Consider the following 14,338-nt stretch of genomic DNA (forward strand, 5'->3'; position numbering starts at 1 on the left):
AATGCCATTATTTAAAGAAAATCATGCCCCAAATGCCCAATTTCATGCCTTTAACCCCAGCACTCAGGAGGCAGAGGCAGGTGGATCTCAGAGTTTGAGGGCAGCCTAGTCTACAGAGCAAGTTCTAGGACAGCCAGGATTACACAGAGAAACCCCGTCTCAGAAAAAAAAAAAAAAAAAAAATCATGCCCCAAGATGGCCTCTGTTTTAATGGGAACCAAATACAAAATATCTTCAGCAATCACAAACAATTATAGGGCATTCTTCAAAAGATAGGTGATATTTATTGTTTTAGTTTTTTTTTTATTAAGTCTAGACTTTTTAAAAAAATTTTATTGGATCAGTATTTATCCCTAGAATACAAATGAACTTTGGGAGCCCATCCCACATTGAGGGATACTTTCTCAGCCTAGACACATGGGGGAGGGCCTAGGCCCTGCCCCAAATGATATGACAGACTTTGAAGACTCCCCATGGAAGGCCTTGCCCTCCCTGGGGAGAAGAAAGGGGATGGTCTGGGTTTGGTGGGGGTGATAGGGGAGGATTGGAAGGTGAGGGAACTGGGGTTGACATGTAAAATAACCTTGTTTCAAATTTGAATAAAAAGAAAAAAATCCAAAATAAATAAAATGAAGGAAAAAAAAAAAAAAGATGTTAAGTCTCCAAATGGGAAAATTCTGGAAAGACTTTAATTCAATAATAAAATTGTTATTAAAGTGATATATATATATCACTTTAATATATAATATATTATATATATATAATATATTATATATTATATATATATATATATATATATATATATATATATATATATATATAGTGCCTGATGCCCAAAGAGGTCAAAAGAAGGCATCAGATCCCTTGGAAACTACCATGTGAGTTATGGGAGTCAAACCCAGGTCCTCTGTAAGAGCAACAAGTGATCTTAACCACTGATCTACATCTTCAGCCCCTCTTTTTGTTTCTTTAAAATTGCATATTTAGAAAACTATCTCACAGTGTGACTTCACTGTTCCAAGTTGGTGACAAGAAATGGAAGTTGTTTTAAAATCTAATCTTAGAATGTACCAGTCATAGTAATCATTTTTTTTTCTTGTTGAGCACAGGGGGAATAGAGAGGTGTTATTTGAGCTCCTGTATGACAAATTGTTATCATCTCATTGAAGACCAGTTGCTGGGATCTACTGAGGACCTTGCAATGAGTGAATGAGAGTGTTTGTTGTTGATGTTGTTTCTTAGCTCTGGACGTGTGTGTGTGTGTGTGTGTGTGTGTGTGTGTGTGTGTGTGTGTGTGAATGTTAGGCTTGAGGTGGTGTGAGCTCCAGGGGTCCTTTTGTCTCCATTTACCTGGTGCTTGGATAACAAATATGTCCAACCATACTTAGATTTTTCTTCCCTTTCTTGTTTGCTCTGGGATAGAAATCAGATGCTTATGTTTGCAAGGCAAACACTTTACCTGCTGCAGCCCACAAAGAAACTTTGACCCAAACATTGCTTTTGCCTTCCAGGAGTGCTGCACAAAGCTGATATTAGCCCTGCCATGCTCCTGAGCACTCCCAGAGAGGATGTGGTTTAGCACTGGACAAATACCGGAACCACAAGACAAGTAGGCTAGCCACCATCATGCATATTTACCAAACAACAGACAAGATCCATGTGCTCCCACCACAGAGATGAGCATTTCTTCCAGTTGCTCAGTGCTAAGGCTCCTGCCTCAGCTAACAAGGCCATTTCATCCACTAAAACATCAGAGTGCTTGAAATAGTAAGCATATGTGTGTGTTCGGCAATGAAATTTATTAATACAGATTTTTTTTTTTCCTCTAAAGTTTAAGACACTCTGAACATACGACCTTCAGAGAGAAATCTAAATGTAAATAGGGGTTCTATTATATACAACTAAACTTGGAGCAGAGTTTCAGCCTTTGGGAATTTGTTTCCTTTGGGAATTTGTTTTATCTTGGTTAAGATGAGGATACTAACACCACCTGGAAAGGTGTTTGCTACCACGATGATGATGATGACCTAGGATAAGGGACACAAAGGCACCAACCATCTCAATGCCTGCCACATATAGAGACAATGTTTTCAGAGGGGACCAATTCTGCTTCCTCCTGTTTTTCACTAACAATAGATCTTGCTTCTTTGATTCAAATGCAAAGTCAACTCATATCCGGAATAGATGAGGATGTGCACATTTGCATAAAACAGGTTTTGAAATGTCCCCGATAGATCATTAAACATGGAACCTACCTGAATTTTTTCATTGGTGATTGCTTTTCTTGAGCTGTGGCTAGATGGCCGGAATAATAAACTGGGAAAAACATAATGTTCCAGTTTGTTGAAAACCATGTCATGAAAAAGGGACAGTAGAAATTCTTGTAAGTAATTTTTACAATTTGTGTGGTTCCAACCCACGATGATGACACTGACAAGATGATCAAGAGTCCCCAGATGGCCTTCAGAACCACGGACGTGCAAGATAGGCAGCGAGCTTTGAGTCTGCTTTCTTGGCTGTTGCTCTCAGGACGAGTCTGTGTCCCCTCATCCCCTGCAAACAGGACAGGGATACAGATGTGGAGGAGCAGGATGTAAAACAGCAATCACATGTGCTGGCTGCCTTGAGAAGATGTATGTAACTGCAAGTACCATCAGCATGCCAGAACTATCTTTTCTGTCACCATCAGAAGGGACAACGATCCCAGCTCATCTTTTTTGTTTGTTTCTTAAAGTTTTTGAATTTGATTTTTATAAATATGAAGTGCTTGACTGTATGTGCCCCATGTGTGTGCAGGGCCAGTGAAGGCTAGAAGAGGGTGTCTAATCCCCAGGAACTAGTTAGAACCAGTTGCAAGCCACCTGTAGCTCCCCACCCTGAGCTCATTCCCAACCCCCCCCCTCGTATGGATTCACTTTACAGGGTCCAGTGTGGGTCTGGACCCCAGCCAGAAGGCAAAGATGCTTATGCACCTGGTATAGGTTACATTGTAGGCATGCTTTGCCTTTAAGAGTGTCCTAAATCTCAGCTTCTAAAGACCTGTGCAGGCCTCATCTAGTCCCATGGGACATGTGTGGAGTTGTTGTCCCATAGCAGAAGCTCTTAGAGGCATCTGGGGCTCTACCAGGTCTCCTCTTCCTCTCTGTGACTAAGAAACTCCACAATAGACAAAGCTGCTCTTTCAGTCTTTGTGGGGAGATGAACTCGACTGGGTCAAAGCTGCCATGTGTCCACCAACATGAAAAGCCAGTGAGAAGTAAGTACTTGTTTTTATAGTCTCCTGAGAACTTTTAAAAACGGCACCCAATGACGCTTAAACTGAAAGCAGTGCATACCAAGAGCAGAGACAACTGTGACTATACAAAAAGTCATTCCCATCTTACAACAAATTATTGCTCAATTGTGTTTCTGGAAACATAGTGGGCTTTGTCTGGATTTCAACATTTACTAAGAAAACTCTGTAGCATTTTTCACATTAAAATAGTCAAAACTCTCTGGAGTTGACAGCCATCATTGTCCTTTCTCTTGATAGAACAAATAAGTTAGAAATGAATTCATGTGCCTCTCAGCAGCTGAGAAGGAGGACACCCTCCTCGCTGAGATCCCACATGGCAGCATCCTGAAGGGACACAGAATTGCCTGCAAGATTTTCCTACATCTCTAGGAACTTAGCTGAGGCCCAAGGCTATACTTGGGGTGGAAGCAGTGATGGGTGGGGCTTTTCACACCTTTCCAGAACCTGCTTGAACATGTGCCTACTGCCTGGTGAACCAAGCTTGACTGACTCCCTGCTGCACCCTGGGTTAAAACCTTTATTGGGAAGAGGCTTTCAAGAATAATCTTTGAAAGTGAATTCATCACTTCGGAATATAAATGTAGACACAGCAATCACTCTGAACTTAATCTTCTAAATGGTACTGAATTCTTGGGGTCTTAAGTAACAGTAGTGGGAAACTGTCATTGTCTGACTTAGTTATTCAATAAACCATTTGAAGACTCTTATATCTGGTTCTCTGCTTGCGTCCCAGGTGTTCAAAGGTGAAAGGCTTGAGTTTACAGTTTGGAAAAACACACAGGACACATGAAGACAAGGGCCAGTTCATACAGAGATGAGGCTACATAGAGCAGAGGGACAGATGTGGTGGGGAGAAACTTCCCTAATATAGAGAGATGAGCAAGGAAGCAAGATTTAGCTAGCTTGCTTAACTACATCCAGACAGTACCTGCTTGGGCAACAGTCCTGCAAATGTCCTGTGATTTATGCAGTGAGGAGAAGGGAAAATGAAGACAAATAAAAACATTAGAATGAGAGATTATTGTGCCAGGAGGCCAGGAAATAAACATGAATTTATTCAGTACAGAGTGGAGGCTTGGCTGAAAAGTGCTGTAAGTCAGTAGAATTCTAGGTCCCTCTATTATGAGCACACATTGAGTCTAGACTTTATTCATATACAATAATCTATTCATAAGTTAAGAGCACTCGAGGTCTTTCATTCCTTTTCTGGCTTCATTTTAAAATTTACTCACTCACCCCAATTGTCTCACAAATTGTCATTTTTATCCCTTAAAAAAAGTTTCTTAACCCTCTGCTTTGTTTTCTTTAATAGCCAGTTATTATGAAAGCTATATTCTGCTGTTTGTTACTTTTACAGCTTTTTGAAATTTGTAAGGGATTTGGCATGCTGGCAGTGCTTGAGGGTTCAGGTAGAGGAGGCTTTGTGGATGTAAATATAAGAGGCGCAGAAGGCCTGATCATGGAAGACTCCAGATAGAGTACGTGAGGGCAGACAGGGAGGGAGCCACTAGCCAGGAAAGATCCTGCAATGATCCTAACTGGTGAACAAAATCTCCCAGACAGAGAGGGAACTTGTTTGTTTTTCCTTTCTGGGGAGGTAGATATGTGGTCATTTAATGTGAATATAAACTTGGGGCTTTAGAACATTAGCTGAGACAAAAAAATAAGGTGCCCAAGGCTAAATAGTCAAAGTCTTTATCAGCTAGTCACATTTTGCTGGAGATCTCATGGGCATGGCTGAGATCTCCCTAGCAACCTAGTAACCCAAGAGTTAGTGAGTGGTCAGGTGGATGTGAGGAAAGCCTGAAGGTTTGCAGTGATCAGAAAATGCTGAACAGTTAGTTAATCGCTACACAGGAACTTGAGAAAACTGGATGGGTGCCAGGGACAGGTAGTGCTGACCAGGACAAAAACACAGTGTGTAATCTGGCTGATGTTTTAAAATTCTCTTTAGCTGGGACACAGAATGCTACCACTGAATCCCAGAGCTGAGCTAAATGATGCTGGGTTTGGCACTTGAAGATGAGAAAATGAACTACCTTGTAAATTTCACCTGAGGCCATTGACTGGCTATGGTATGCATTTTTTCAACAATAAATTTTGGAGTTTGGCTCTCTATGACACTGTATATCCCTAATAAATTGCATCTCCCTATGTCCTAACTTCTCCCTCTTCTCATTTGATAAACCATCCCTACACTTAGTCATAAGAGTCTGGGAAACATTTCTGCTTCCTGTGCCCAAGGCAGTGCCATTCCCTGGCTGTCTAGAAGGCTACTAAAATGTCCTACTTAAGAGGAGGTCACCCACATACCTGATCTGCTCTGTCTCTCAACCCTGTGTCCACAAACTCCAGAGGATCCTCGGCTTTGAAGTTCAAGAATAGGAGCAGAAGAGTCTTCAGTGACAGACAGAGGGGACAGTTGCCTGCTGATGCTGTTGTGTGAACTGGTGCAGTTGGATCCTGGTTTGCATCGAGTAACTGATGATCTGGAGGTACCTGAAAAGACAGAATGTACACCAGTATGAGAACTTCTGAGCAGAAAAGTCAGAAGTGACATGAAATTCCTTGGCAGTCAAATACATGACCATGAAAGTCTCAATGAACTCATTCCTAAGCTGTAAAGAAACCCCCAGCAAGAAAACGCACAGAGCTTCCAGGCCTCTAAAGACATTTGTTTGGATGGATTCATTAACTGCAGGTGAATATTAGAAGATGATGCTTAGGTGGAAACTTGTGCCCTGAATTAAAACTGCCCACACAGCCCAACAGTTAATTTAAGGAAAGCATTGTGGTACACTTGCTTTGTCACTTCTTTGCCTTCCTTAAGTGGCAAACTGCCAATAACATCTCCTATCAAAATCCACCCTTTGCTTTTCCACCAGGTTAACTGCTAAAGTCCAGTTTCAACTTTAGTCTTGATCCAACGTGGTCGGTGAAAACTCAGCTTTCAGCATCTGCCCTTGTCCCCCTGTGTATCCCAGTCTTCTTCTCTTCAGTGTTCCATATATCCCCCACACAGGACAGGCTTCATGGGTCACAACTGGAAGAGTTGTGTAGGAACTGTGCTCCAAGGAGTCTATTCCAACAATGGCTGCATCCAAATTCTTGACTTTCCCACCCCAAAAGGTGTCTTTGGCAATATTACAAAATAAATATTGGTACCTTACTATTGAAGAGACTCCAACCTGCATTTATACTCAACTTGTTTCATTACTGATGTCCCTTTTCTATTTTAGTGCTTCATCTAGGATGCCATGTTGCATCCAGTCATCATATCTCCTTAACTACCTGTGGTCTATGATGGTTTCTTACATTCCTCAGTTTAAACAACGTTGACAGTTTTGAGGAGTGATGATAAACTGTTTAGTAGAATTTCCTTCAAGTAAGATTTGCTCTGTGTTTTTCTCATGATAATCTTGGGGATATGGGTTTGGGAAATGATGGAGAGATGGAGTATCTTTTTTTTGTTATCAGTGACATGTGATACTAATTGATATTAGTGATGATGCTGACTATGACCACATCTCCAAGGTAGGGTTATTTTTTTTAAACAGAAAGCATTTCTTTTAAATTTTTATTTATTTATTTAATTTATTTTATTTGTCTGTATGTGTGTCTGTGTACCATATACATGTTTAGTGCCTGAAGAGGTGAGAAGAGGGTGAGGATATCTGATCCCATGGAACTGGAGTTAGATATAGTTGTGAGCTGCTATGTGGGAACTGGGACTACAAACAACCAGTGCTCTTAACTGTCAAGCCATCCCCCGACACCCAGTTTTTCAGGTTTCTTGTTCTCCCTTCTTGTACTCTTGCTTCATAGCCAGTGGCTAAGTCCTGCCACACCATGGGATGAAAGAGAGGGTGTAAGCCACTTTCTAGAGGACTTGACATTGACTATTTGAAATTCTTTAATAAATAGATTTTTTCCCCCTCACATTCTCTTGTTTATTTATTCAGCAGTTTAGAGTGGTATGAAGTCATACATATTCATCTCATACTTTAAGTCATGATCAAACCTGCATTGCTGACTCTTGCTCAGGATGAGCTGCCGAGTTTCATTGACATGCCCCCATTACGTTATTTTTGTGCTCCTCTTTACCTCTAGCTACTATGAGGTTTTCTCTCTGGGCCTGTCTTTTCTTTTTGTGTCCCTCTCCTAGAATGGATCCTTACCTTGAAGAATGATATCTAGATACCAGGGTCTCATTGTGAATGAGTTCATTGTTACTGGGTTCCTTTGCCTCTAAGCCCACTCAGTTGTCAGAACTAGAAAATATGTGTACACATGTCAAGTCATGAATATATGTGTATGCATATATATGTATATGCCCTAGTCAAACCTGTATCTATATAACTTATAGTTGATATGGTTTATAAAATTTGGGTAATATGTTCAATACACAGTATGACCTCAAACAGCACTTTTGAGTTCCATAAGGATCCACCAAAGTGATTAGGTTCAGAATATGAGAATCAACTTAGACACGTGTCTACCAAAATAGATAGCCTCTTCACTCTTGGACTCTCGCATTTGCTCTTCATGGTAAGGCATGAGATTCCTCATCACCAGTAGGAAGCAGAGCTGTAGACTAGTTTGGTAACCATGAAAATCATCAGACTTGCAGCTGAGAAGTAGCAGTTATCAAGGAAAAGGAAAGCTTGTCTTCCTCAGCTCTCAAGACCTAGAGAGAACTAATCAGAAGTGTGTAAGTACAGTCTAAATTCAGTGTCAGTTCCATTTTACAGGGATACCCTCCCATCTTATTTGGTGTTTTTTCCCCCTCTTTTTCTCTTTTAATCTTGGAAGAATGAATAGAGAGATCTAAAGATTCAGGTCTCAAGCTGATCTGACTGAAGTATATTATTTAATAGTTAATTAAAACGCGGAGATGTTCAAGAGCCAACAGAAGCACTGCACACTGATATCTCCACTTAAGTCAGTGCTCTATACTAAGAATATTTGTGGTCATATTTCATATCCAAAATTTTCATTGACCGCTGCATAGAGACATAGAGATGTTTTTAAAGAACAGTGTAAGTTCAGTGGCAAGATACCGAGAGTCATGTGCTCCCAACAACTGATGCTTTTCCAAAAGGGCTGATGTAAGGAGTAAGTTTTTTCCTCCCGCCACTGGTCTTGTCCCGCCACTGCACCAGCCCCAATTAACACACTGAGACTCTGTATTTGATATAATGCTGTTGGCCAGTTACTAGTTTCTTATCGGCTAGCTCTGTCTTAAGTATTAGCCCATTTCTGTTAATCTATGTATTTCCACGTGGTCTCATCTTACCCTCAGAGAGCCGGCTGGCGTCCAACTCTCTCCAGACTCTCCATCTTGACTCCTCCTTCCTGCTTCCTCTTTGTCTCCTAGTCCCTCCTATCTTCCTTTCCTATTGGCCAACAGTGCTTTATTCATTAACCAGTATGAGAAGCATATTTACAGAATAACATCTTCCATCAGGCTGATTCACAGATGCTTCAGGGGTCTTTCAAAATCAAGTCTCTTTAATACAGTGTGCCCCCATGAGATGTGTTTCTTGATTTTTTTTTTATGTTAGTACCAGGTTTCCTCTTATGGTTACCCAACATTTTAGGTGGGAAAGAGGAAGTCTAGAATTATGGTAGGCTGCAAGTTAAGATGGGGTTGAAGCAAACTATTGACCATGATTACCTAAATTTGGCAACACATATATAGGTATTATATGATCAGTATTGTTTTTTCTTTTTTCTTTTTTGCTGGTTTGTAGTGCTAGGGATCAAACTTAAAACCTTTTATCCTTTTGTATGTTAAGCACTGAGCTACACCCCTAGCCTACATGATATAGATTTGGAAGCCACCTATATGATTTCTCTTTCTTCAGTGTTTTCACTGTTAGATCCTGTCAGTTGTGTCTCCCATTCCTTACATGGAATAGCCCATTACCCACTGCCAATCATACTCCACTGTCTGGTTTGTTGAAAACTGATGACAGTTCATCTACTGGAGGGTTTTAGTCATTAATTTTCAAAAAAGCAAACCTTAAGCTTCATGGTCAGGCCTAGAGACACATTAGGTGTTTGAGCCATGAAACAATCATCTCAGTTTTGGAAATAAAGACACTGTCTTATCCTACATTGTCTTATACTAATAATTTAATATAAAACCAACCATGACAAAAAAATCAATTTTTTTTATATAAGAGAGCCTAGATGGTTCCCTCCCCTCAGAGCTTGTGGGACCCTGTTGTAGAGGGGAGGAAATATTCTAGGAGTCAGAGAGGATGGAGGACACCAAGAAAATGTACCAACTAAGCAGAGTTCATATGGGATCACAGTGACTGACATGGCAAGTCCAGGGCTCATATGGCTCAGCACCAGGTCCTCTGTGTACATGATATGGCTGTTAGCTTTGTAATTTTGTGAAACTCCTAACAGTGGGAGTGGTGTGTATCTCTGACTCTTTGGCCTGCTCTTGGGACTCTCTTTCCTTTTATTGGGTTGCCTTGTCTAGCCTCAATACAAGGGCTTTTGCCTAGTCTTACTGTATCTTGCTTTGTCATGTTTGGTTGTTGTCTCTTGGAGGCCTTGTCCTTTTTGAAGGAAAATGGAGGGGGAGTGAATCTAGAGAAGAGGGAGGTGTGTGTAGGGGAATCTGAGAGGAGAGGATGGAGGAGAAACTGTGGTCAGGATATATTATACAAGAGAAGAATGTCTTCTGCTCTGCCAACATCTTACCAGGTCAAAGAGATGCCAGAGTTCCATACAGCCAGGACTTCAATGAAACAACTAGCTACCCCAGGATGTGGCAGCACCCTGGCTTTCTCAGGTCCCCCAAAGATGGTCAATTTCACCAAGGTCTGCAGGAAGTAGTCTTGAGAACTCAATATCCTATTCCCTAACCTGCCATACCTAACTTGTCACCTTTTTAATAATAATAAGAGATGGGAATGTTGGAAACTAGCATTCTGCTGACCCCACCCCTTAATGGTGGGCAGGACATGCATGCCCAGGTGGCCATGTCATGGCTACATCACAAGTTACAGGTCTGTGTAAGGACTCAGTACGCATGTGCAAACTTCCCTTTTTAAGCAAACAACCTTCTCTTTCCCTCTCCCTTTCTCTCTCTGTCCTCTCCTCTCTTCTGTTCCCCGTGTCTCTAGTCTCTTTACCTCTTTTCTCTTCCCTTCCCCCTCCCTCCCCTGATGGGAGATGTCATTCTGTAAATATGTTTCTCTTATTGGTTAATGAATAAAGCACTGTTGGCCAAGAGGAAAGCAAGATAGGTGGGACTAGGTGAAAAGGAGGTTTTGGGAAAAGGGAGGAGGAGATTCCAAATATAGAAATGAGAGAGAAGAGCTCTCTCCAGTAAGATAAGACCACATGGAAATACTTAGATTAATAATCGTGAGTTAATATTTAAGACGGAGCTAGCCAATAAGACATGCTAGTAACAGGTCAACAGGTTTATATCTAATGCAGTATCTCTGTGTGTTATTTTGGGCTGGCTGGCAGGAAAACAACTTGTAACACTCCCCTTTCTAATAAAACTTCTCACTCAAGCTCTGTTTGCCTGGTGTGTTTGTCACTCTGCCTTGGTCACCCTCCCCTGCCATAGAACCCTCGATGGTCCCCCACACAGGATCCCCTCCCCTGTCCAGCTTTATTCTAACAGTGAAACAAAAGAAGAACAGAATCTATTTAAAAAAACAATAATCAGAGTATTACTTGAGATGCAACATTATTAGGAGTGCAGGGCTGGAAATGTCCCAGTAGTCAAGGCAGGTAGTTTCTCTACTCTGTCTCTAAGACATGAGCCATAGTAGTAGGGTTGTTTTTCATATCTATCCAGGCTGGAGAATATTTTTCCATCTGAAGTGATGGGACTATGCATGCCCCCAAATTAAATTTGGTGCAAAAGATGGTTATTAAATATCTATTATTAAGTAGTTTTGTGTCAGGGACAAGTCAGATAACTGAAGGCTACATAATCCATGCCTTCATGGAGAGCTCTCAACTCAGTATTAAAGTTAGATAGGTAACCAATTAACCATAACTTTAAATGGACTAAGGACTAAGAGAGGAGTGAATCTGTGTCAAGCATGGAGTAGGGAAGTCCCTGCGGTTACTGTAGAAGTGTCCTTGGGGAATGGACAACACATCAGCAGGCAGGGTTTAAGCTGAGGACTGGACTGTCCAGTTAGAAGAGACTTACTACTGGGATGCTCACAGTGTATACTGAGGGACCTTACAGCAAATGACCAGCACTAAGATTCTGAAATAGCATCACAAAAGCCTGGGAATCTTGGTTTTCTGCCTTTATTTGTTTCTTGGAAAGGAAGTTCTGCCAATCTGAGAACACAATAGCAGGTAGTAGCTAAAAGACCAGGCTGCCTGAATCTGGGGAGATCGGGTAGAAATCTGGGCTCTGCAACATCTAAGTGTAGATACTGAGCCCTATGCAGCCGTGTGAGTCTCCACCCTTCTGTTTCCTCTCCTGTTCTGGTTGAACAGCTCAAAGGGATTCCTCAGTAAGCACAGGTGATGGCGGCCAACAACCAAACAACCAGCGGGTGAAAACAGTGACCAAGAGTGATTTTTTTTTTTTTTTTTTTTTTTTTTTTTGGAGTTTAGCAACCTAGAGGCAGAATAGCTAAGATGTTTCTGAAGCAGGATCAGCTGGACCCATTTTTGGTACCAGCTCTTCTCAGAGTTAGCTTTCTTTGTAAGACCTGACTTCATTTCTTCTCATTTAGCTGAGACTTGTCTTTTCTGTAGAGAATGACAAGCTTCCAGATTTTCCTTCTCACAGCTTTAGGCTTATGAGAGAAACGTAGTGGCCCAGAGTTAAAGAATCTAGAGGAAGGTCTTTGTATTACTTTACTTCTAGTCTAGTTCCCATGGCTAGTAGTGGGGATATTGTAAAAGCTCCCAGGAAGAAGTGGGAGGTGCTGGGCAGAGGGTTCCATGGGGATCTGCTCAATGGAGTTCAAAGCCAAAGGAAGATAAAGTGTCTCAGCTACTGACTGAGTGAGGAAATTGCTTGAGTACATTGAATGTGAGGTGTGGTGTTCTCAGACAAGCTGATAAGGAATTACTGGACAAAAGTATTTGGAAAGTACTGTGAGTGAAACACAAAACACCAGTGCAGTTTCTGTGTAAACAAAGATGTGGAAGATAACAGAACAAATTCCCAGTTATCATTTAAACGGAAGATCCTACCATCTGCTTTTAAATCCTATGGGCACAGAAAGCCAATGAAAACTATGGTCTCACAAAACACTCCTCTGAGCTGATCTGGATACCTAATGTTAACTTTCCCCAAATTATTAGGCAACTACCATGTGCAGGCCTGGTGCCAGGCAGAACCAAGCTCCTTACCTCACACTCCCCTGGGTTGTGTTCATTACCTCATGCATGTTTACTGTCTACATCGAACACTAGGTTCCTTGGTGGATGATTTTTTTTTTTTTAAACTAACTCTTTCAAATAATGTGCTAACTGTAAACCAACTTTGAGATTTTCAAATGAATTTCAAGGGATAAAAGAGCTGTGTGTGTGTGTGTGTGTGTGTGTGTGTGTGTGTGTGTATTTTTAAATGATGATGTCAGTGTTAACATAGAAACATGAAAAGCAGAAATAGAATTCTATAGTTTTTAATTGTGTTAGTTGGCAGTCATAATTATCTGACTTTTTTTCTCAAAGCAAAATATGATAATTCAACAAAACATTAGGTAGAAAGCTATATTTCATTAAAAAAATCATTGTGTACTAGAGCGTTGCTTATAAGTCATACTGCTTTTGGAGAAGGCCCATGTTCATTTCTGAGCACCATGCTGGGCAGCTCACAACTGCCTGTAATTCCCTCTTCTGACTTCTGCAGGTACCTGCACACATTATGTGCATACTCTAGCACACATATATAAATAATTAAAAATAATTGTGTTTTTTTGTTTGTTTTTCAAGACAGGGTTTGATCTGTAGACCAGGCTGGCTTCAAACTCACAGAGATCTTCCTGCTTCTACCTCCCTAGTGCTGGGATTAAAGATGTATGCCACCACTGCCCATCTTAAAAATAATTCTTAAAAATTATTTGTGTTGAATTTCATAGACAGAAAATATTTAACTGTAGTAGGACTGTAGTAGTATTGGCTAGGCGTTTATAAAAGTTTTCTTGGGGTTTGCCTAAGGGTTACCTTATTAGGTAAACACAGAGTGGTAGAGTTATTGAAAAGCATTTTCCAATAGGGGTTCTACACATATGTAATTCCACAACCTCATTTTGGTGTATTTTATTTATTTATTATTTATGTTTGTGGTGCTGACAGTCAAACCCAGGACCCTGGGCATGGTAAGCCAATCCTTTACCTGTGAACCACATTCCCAGCTCAGTGCTTATGTTCTCTAAGAAACCAAAACTTCCTAGGCCTACCTCTACCCATTGTACTTGGTATGTGCTTGCCATCTTTTATAGCTGATGATTTTTATCTATTCTGTAGATAATTACCTTGTTGAAACACCTGCTGTTTATATCATTCTCTGTATTTTTGTAGGTCTTATGTGTTTTACATTTAAGAAAATTTTCAAGATTTGTTAACTATATTATTCCAAATGATAAGTGTCTAACCAAAAAGGTTGTTTTTAAAGATATGTGTTTGAAAGATTTGGGTACTTAACATTAAAAAAAAACATTTTAACTGTTATTTTTTTTTGCCCAAAATTTGTATGTAAAAGGAAAAGCAATAGGACACTCCCACTATACATATCTCACCCATAAAACAGTGTTCATTTATTCTGTCTAGAATATGATGCAGCTTGTGTATCTACAGTTGACTTTAATACCAAAGAGTTAGCACTACTATTGATCTTTGTGACATAAAAATAAAATACCTAGCATATGCTTAACATGTACTATGTCCCAAGAAGCTTCACGTACACAATCTCCAGGTCTTCCAACAATACTGCAGGATGGATTTTACTATCCCCATTTCACAGATGGGGATAGTGAATCTCTAACAGCTCAGGAACGAATCAGTGCTAAGTAAAAAGCTCATCCTCTC

The 14,338-nt window shown here is 40.6% G+C and overlaps 1 protein-coding gene across 1 annotated transcript in view; it reads right to left on the reverse strand.

The window, feature by feature from the left end:
* The window catches only part of Slc35f4 (solute carrier family 35 member F4), an 80,125-nt gene that overhangs the window by 19,006 nt on the left and 46,781 nt on the right, over nucleotides 1-14,338 (reverse strand). The window contains exons 2-3 of the mRNA XM_051177117.1: nucleotides 5,609-5,794; nucleotides 2,256-2,553 (exon numbers count right to left, since the gene is read on the reverse strand). Of these exons, the coding sequence (XP_051033074.1) occupies nucleotides 2,256-2,553; nucleotides 5,609-5,794 (484 nt within the window). The remainder of the gene's footprint in view (nucleotides 1-2,255; nucleotides 2,554-5,608; nucleotides 5,795-14,338) is intronic.

The sequence above is a fragment of the Phodopus roborovskii genome, unplaced genomic scaffold (assembly GCF_943737965.1).
Source record: "Phodopus roborovskii unplaced genomic scaffold, PHOROB, whole genome shotgun sequence".
NCBI lineage: Eukaryota > Metazoa > Chordata > Mammalia > Rodentia > Cricetidae > Phodopus > Phodopus roborovskii.